This window comes from Paralichthys olivaceus, chromosome 13 (genome assembly GCF_024713975.1).
Source record: "Paralichthys olivaceus isolate ysfri-2021 chromosome 13, ASM2471397v2, whole genome shotgun sequence".
Classification (NCBI taxonomy): Eukaryota; Metazoa; Chordata; class Actinopteri; order Pleuronectiformes; family Paralichthyidae; genus Paralichthys; species Paralichthys olivaceus.
Genome location: NC_091105.1, coordinates 12,424,800 through 12,430,894, shown reverse-complemented (window position 1 = coordinate 12,430,894; position 6,095 = coordinate 12,424,800). Strand labels below are relative to the sequence as shown.

At 40.6% G+C, this 6,095-nt stretch overlaps 1 protein-coding gene across 1 annotated transcript; it reads left to right on the top strand.

The window, feature by feature from the left end:
• The first annotated feature begins 953 nt into the window (after nt 1-953).
• Nucleotides 954-5,704, top strand: glipr2l (GLI pathogenesis-related 2, like). Its single transcript, XM_020093375.2, has 5 exons — nt 954-1,402; nt 2,055-2,163; nt 3,582-3,685; nt 4,154-4,231; nt 4,812-5,704. Exons 1-5 carry the CDS (start codon nt 1,390-1,392, stop codon nt 4,979-4,981), a joined length of 474 nt encoding a protein of 157 aa, XP_019948934.1. The 5' UTR covers nt 954-1,389; the 3' UTR covers nt 4,982-5,704.
• Nucleotides 5,705-6,095: the final 391 nt, after the last annotated feature.

Sequence of the window (6,095 nt, the reverse complement as noted above, 5' to 3'; positions counted from 1 at the left end):
GATTTCAACTGCTGACTTCCCTTCAACATCATCCTCTGAGGATAATGAATGTATAAAATATTACAATAAGCCATTCAGTAGTTGTACTCTTGTCTGCTACATTCACATCCTGCAATAAATGGAGCTATGCTTGTGAGCTAATTGAGGCAGTCAACTCGAGCTGCACTGCTCTACTCATGTGACACGTCTCACCACACCCTCCTAATTTGGCGGACTATTTAAACATTTCATATCATTCCCCCTGCTTGTCAATGCCTCTGCTGCCATGAGTCAACATTGCTCCCTGTTGATTCAGCACCTCCACCACACCAGCATCCCCTGCAGGCCTTGACAAGGGGGTTCAAGTTATATTGTTGTAATCGATAGGATGAGGTCTGAGCCTGGACGCCAAACTCAAAGTTCTGCTGCTGCAGTAAACATTTTAAACGTGAGTTGTCTGACTGAACTGATTTTAACACAGTAACCACAGTGTGTGTTGGCTATTTACTGACCTTGATTCATTCAGTCCTATGAAAGTGTGAATAAGCTGTTATTCTCAACTGGGAGATCAGCCAATCAGGCCTCAGCATTCTTCTGTTACACAGTGAGCAGGTTTGAAACAGCACTTTGGTGATGACACAGTGAAGTCCTACCGATTTACAATTCACCAAAGCACTTTAAAAATATCTGCTTACTGAAAGTGAAAGCATGTCTTGAAAGGTGAGATGTGTCCGATCAGAAATAGCAGTGAGCGTGACTGACAGTATGCAGTCTGTGACCTCTCTCAGACCTTTCACACTGAGCGACCCATTATACACCAAAGAGCTGCATACATCCTGGATTGGAAGAAAAACATTTCTGGCTATTTCTGTGAAATACATGCCCATATATGGCATATATGAGCATGTGTCTCACAGAGATGATGTCATCAGCCGCTGTAGGGGGCTGGCCTTTAATTTGTAGGCCAGTAAAGAGAGGGTGTTCCTCGGAGCCATCAAGTTGGTATGCATGTAGGGGGTGTGGCTCTAAGAGAGATAGACAGGTTCTATATTTAATGAAGTGAAACAAAGTTTGAGGAACTATATGTTGCCTAGCAATCACTACATCAAGATAAATAGCTGAGGGGATTTTTTTTTCACTTTGGACAAACTGCTGTGACTTCCAGGTGGACCTAAAGGAGGTGAAGGAAATGCCCAACAGAAAAATCTTCAGCAGCTGTTTCAGAGCATCAGTGTGACACAGACAGAGAGAGGGAGCAAGCAGCAGAGGGCAAAGTCAAGAGACAAAGAGAGGGAAAGAGAAACAGAAAGAGAAAGAGAGAGAGAGAGAGAGAGAGAGAGGGAGCAGAAAACAAGAGGAGAAGCTGCTTTTGTTGAAACTTGTCTCTGATCACACTGAAGGGCTTCCACCATGGGAAAGTCAGGTATGTGGAGACAAGTTGTTTACTTTGATTGTGTAACTTTGACCTGAAGTTGGAATTGTGTGTGTGTGTGTGTGTGTGTGTGTGTGAGTGTGTGTGCCCACGTGTGTTTATGAGATTTGGGCTCTTTGAAAAACACCACAGAGAATATACAGACCTGCAAACAAACTTCTTTATGCTTTTTCATTTGATTTATTTTGCTCTCAAATAGTTGTGTAATGTTTTGCCCATTAGATATATTTCTTCTTCTGATTGTTTGTGAGGACTCATCTTGCAGCATGCTGAGTAAACCCCTGGCAGCGTGGCCATTTGTATTGTTTCAGTGTGCCTGTATGAATGTACCTATTGTGTGCGAGCACTCGAGAGATTGTTGGACTTGTGAAAAGGCCAGTGAGTGATAGGCACCAGGCAGGGGGGTGGAGGGGTGGAGGGGGGTGGAGATGACGTTTTCTTCTCTCCATCCATCATGTGTCATCTAGTAAGAACTCTCTGGTCACTCTGAGGTCAGTCGCTGTTGAGGTGGTGCAACTAAAACTCAGATTGCAGCTCGGGTTTGGACTCTGGTGTCATGTACGGGACCTCGTGTTACATCATCGTGTCTCCTCTCTCTCTCTTGTCTGACCCCCCTCTTTCTCCGTCCTCTCCGGCCCCTCAGCCTCGAAGCAGTTTTCACGGGAGCTTCTGCAGTGCCACAACGAGTACAGAAACAAACACCAGGCTCCTCCCCTGAAGCTGAGCATCAAGTTGAGCAGAGAGGCTGCCCGGTGGGTTAATGCACACACAGATTAAATTAGAAACCTAATTACCAGGGAGTGTGCACACCAGTCATTGTCAGACTGCTCTGGGTAACAGTGACAGCTCCAGTCCAGCCTGTCAAATGCAATGACTACAAAATATATAACACAATATCAAGGGTCTTTACTTTGTTTTTATTGTGATTACAGGCTGTGTTGACAATCTGTTGCCAGTAATTGCAGCTCTATTGATGTTTCATTCAAATAAGGCTCTAATGACACTTAATTTTCAGATTGTCTGTATCATTAACTCCAGATAAACTCAGAGAATTACTCAAAGGCCAAATGTGTTTAGTACGAACGGAATCTCTTTCCTTTCTGTATCATTGCGGTTACTGTCTTGCTTAATATTCTCTACTTTTTTTCAATTTCCTGGTGCTAGTTTGATGGTGCAAGAGCAACAGTGATGTTAAACAACATCTGGTTATAAGAAATCTGATGTGAACATTCAGGGCACAAAAATTAATATTTATTCTTTGCTGGTTTGTCATGTGTTGACAAACAATTAGAATGAAGCTACTAACATTAATGATAATGTTGATATGGGAGACTTAAATATTTGCTCACAGGATATTAAATTCAGATTATCTAGTGCATTACAGCTCATTGGAATAGTGAATGGCACATTTCCTTCTACCTCTGCGATGACTGACATTGGTCGGCACTATCTTAAATAATTTGATCATACCTGTTTCCCCCTTCGCTCAGGAAAAAGACTGAGACATCATTCACTTATCTTCTTATCAACAGCTGCATATTTTGGAAATATTTTCTATTTTAGTAATGAAATATAATCTAGATTTAGAACATAATCCAACACGATAAGAAAAAAAGCTCACTGGACTTTTTTTGTTCTTATACATTTTGTGCTTTCACCCAGGAAGCGTCAATAGCACTGCTGAGGTGATGATGAAATTGGAATAAACTCATCCACAAATGATGTCACTACATCAACGATATCATTGACATATCACTAACATCCAATTAGTCCATATAAATACTATGTGAACTTTTTAACCAGTACAAATATCATTAAGTGACAGTCTGTAACTTCAGTCAAAACTGCTACAATAACCTGTGTTTGAAGGGACACATTATTAATTTAAGGGACACTAATGAAAATTGTCTTTTTGCAAAAGCAGTTTTCAGAGGGACTGTAGCTGGGCCTACAGTTTATCACTAGATTAAACTTCAGATGTACTGTTTATCTTGAAGTTGGAGCCCAGGACAGTGCAGAGAGATTAAAAAAAAGACTTCTGGGAAGGCCGGGTCTGAAGAAGTGATGAGACTCATACTGATAATCTGTCCAGGGAAGAAATGAGCTTGCAGCGGTTAAAAGGTGAAAACACATTTTGAATTGTTACACCTTTATTTGTCTCTGTCTTTAGTTATGCTGAAAGTCTGTCCAGCACACGGATCCTGAAGCACAGTGTGGAGTCCAGCAGAGGGAGTTGTGGAGAGAACCTGGCGTGGGCATCCTATGACCAATCAGGTGTATATATATATATATATATACACACATGTGCACCTGAATGTTTATCATGCTGTCCTCACACACTACAGCCACAGTTACTAGACAGATGTATGTTTATAAGACACATCCATGATGCAACATGTGATAAGACACAGTCCTTAATGTAAATGAAAATTTAATCTATTGGGCTTAAAGAAGATTCTCTGGGCTGACTTTCCCATCCTGCAAGTGAACAGCTGGGATCTATTTCCTGTCGACTTCACACTTTATTAGAGAACTCAGTCCCCATGACTCACTGCAGAAATATGTCTACACAGGATGGTGTGATTCATAAAACTTGTCCTCAAGCAGCACTGGAAAGAACATGTATCCAAAAAAGATTTGAATCTGCTGGCTGCAGTGTTGTTAGTCTGTTTAATATGTAGGACACATGATGGGTTTGATTGTTGTCAAAGTGGAGGTAATGTTTGTTCTGTGCTCGTGCAGGGAAGGATGTGACAGATCGCTGGTATGATGAAGTGAAACAGTACAATTTCAGCCGTCCTGGATTCTCCTCAGGCACAGGTGAGATTCACACACACACGAGTACCTGTCTCACTTCCTTTCAGATGTCAGTCAGTGGCAAACGTCCTCTGACCAAATATATGAACACAAAATGACTTAAAGGCACAGCGTGTAGAATTCAGTGATATCTAGTGGTGAAGTTGCATGTTGCAGCTGAATACCCCTCACCTCACCTTCGCCTTCCAAACATGAAAAAGAACCTGTGTAAACCTTCAGTTGTCAAAAAAACTCAAAAGCTGTTTAGTTTGTCCAGTCTGGACTACTATTAAAAACATGGCAGCCTCCATAGAGAGGACCCCATTGTAGCTCATCCCAGTAATTCACATTGATTCGTGTGGAGTTACATTTAAGAAAAGGAAAGACATCAAGTGCGGAGGGAGAAGGACGAGGTTTGGGATTGATGAGTAAAAGACAAATTAACATTCCTTCATCTGTAAATATTTGGACGAACTTCAGTCTGGGAGCACTCAGCTTTAAGTTTGTCCTAACAGTTTCTTTCTCAATCCATCTTCTGCTGCCTTTTCCCTGTGTAATCTCCTTCTTTTCATTTTTTCTTTCTCTTTTCACCATCCACCTGAAGGTCATTTCACAGCGATGGTGTGGAAGAACACTAAAAAGCTGGGTGTGGGAAAGGCCACTGCATCAGATGGTTCTTCCTTCGTGGTGGCGAGATACTTCCCAGCCGGAAACATCACCAACCAGGGACACTTTGAAAACAACGTTCTCCCGGCTAAAACCACCACTTCATAAAGTTGACGAGATCATAAAGACTTGACTCAAACCAAAAGGGATTTATTCCTTCCTCCAGGAGTGGTGTTATCTGCCTGCACTGTTGTGGAGAAGACTCTGGAGAGCACCAGTTGTTGCCTAGTAGATAAACGACATAATACGAACTCCTGAAGCTTCTAAAAGATGTACATGTGTAACATGCAGTGTTTAAAATGAAAGACGCGTTACTGTTTGACATTATTAACAATATGTGTAGTGATCAGGTGGACTATAGAATCCTGATGGTCATTTACACTGCATGAGACGGTATTTCCTTCATAAATTTTAGTACTTTAATATATTTCACACCCTTAAAAACATCACGGCTTCACATCTGAATCCGTTTAGGACTAGGGACTAATTAAGTGGAAATGCAGGGAACTCACATTTTCATATTGCTGATTACTCAACATGCTCAGTATGTAATTGTGTTCATGCAGCTACTTGTCAAAACAAAATCTGCTCATCCAGGATGTGTGTTTTCTTTTTTACTCTAATCAGATTTTTTAAAGGTTTATAGATTGCCAAATATCTGTTTGGCAACTGTCTATGCATGCTAGTGTTAGAGTTTAATTTCTCCGTGTTTGCAGGCGAAGTATAACTCTTCCATTGAAAATGATTGAAAAGGAACATTGTAGACAATGTTAAACACTGAGTAATGAACATGTTTTTCCGAAATTGGTATTAAACGTCTGAATAATTGTGCGATTGGCATAAATCCTCTGAGTCTTAAACACTGGAAAGTGTTTCTTTAATATCTGCAGACTGTCTCTGCAAAACAATAAAACAATTATCTGTAATGGTAAGCTTTAGAGTGCAGCCAATTAGCAGTGTTTCTTTGAAAAAATGTTATTACCACAAAATATAAGCCTTCCATACAATTCACCCAATCTACACTCGTCATGCGCACATTACAGCTCCAAACTTTCACTGTATAAATTAAAGGTATTCTGTGTATATACATCCATTTATATTTTGAGTAATAGATGAGAAATAGTTGTGTGTTCCTCCGCTGTTTGAAAAGCCCTGATGGCCTTTAACAGCAATAAAAATGTAAATTTACACTATATTTTCTATCAAGTATTTGAGAGTAATG

Excerpts from the sequence above, each read along its gene's own strand:
- glipr2l (XM_020093375.2), top strand. Across the intron at positions 2,164-3,581 it reads TTGAGCAGAGAGGCTGCCCG|TTATGCTGAAAGTCTGTCCA; the intron begins GTGGGTTAATGC and ends CTCTGTCTTTAG. Across the intron at positions 3,686-4,153 it reads GGCATCCTATGACCAATCAG|GGAAGGATGTGACAGATCGC; the intron begins GTGTATATATAT and ends GTGCTCGTGCAG.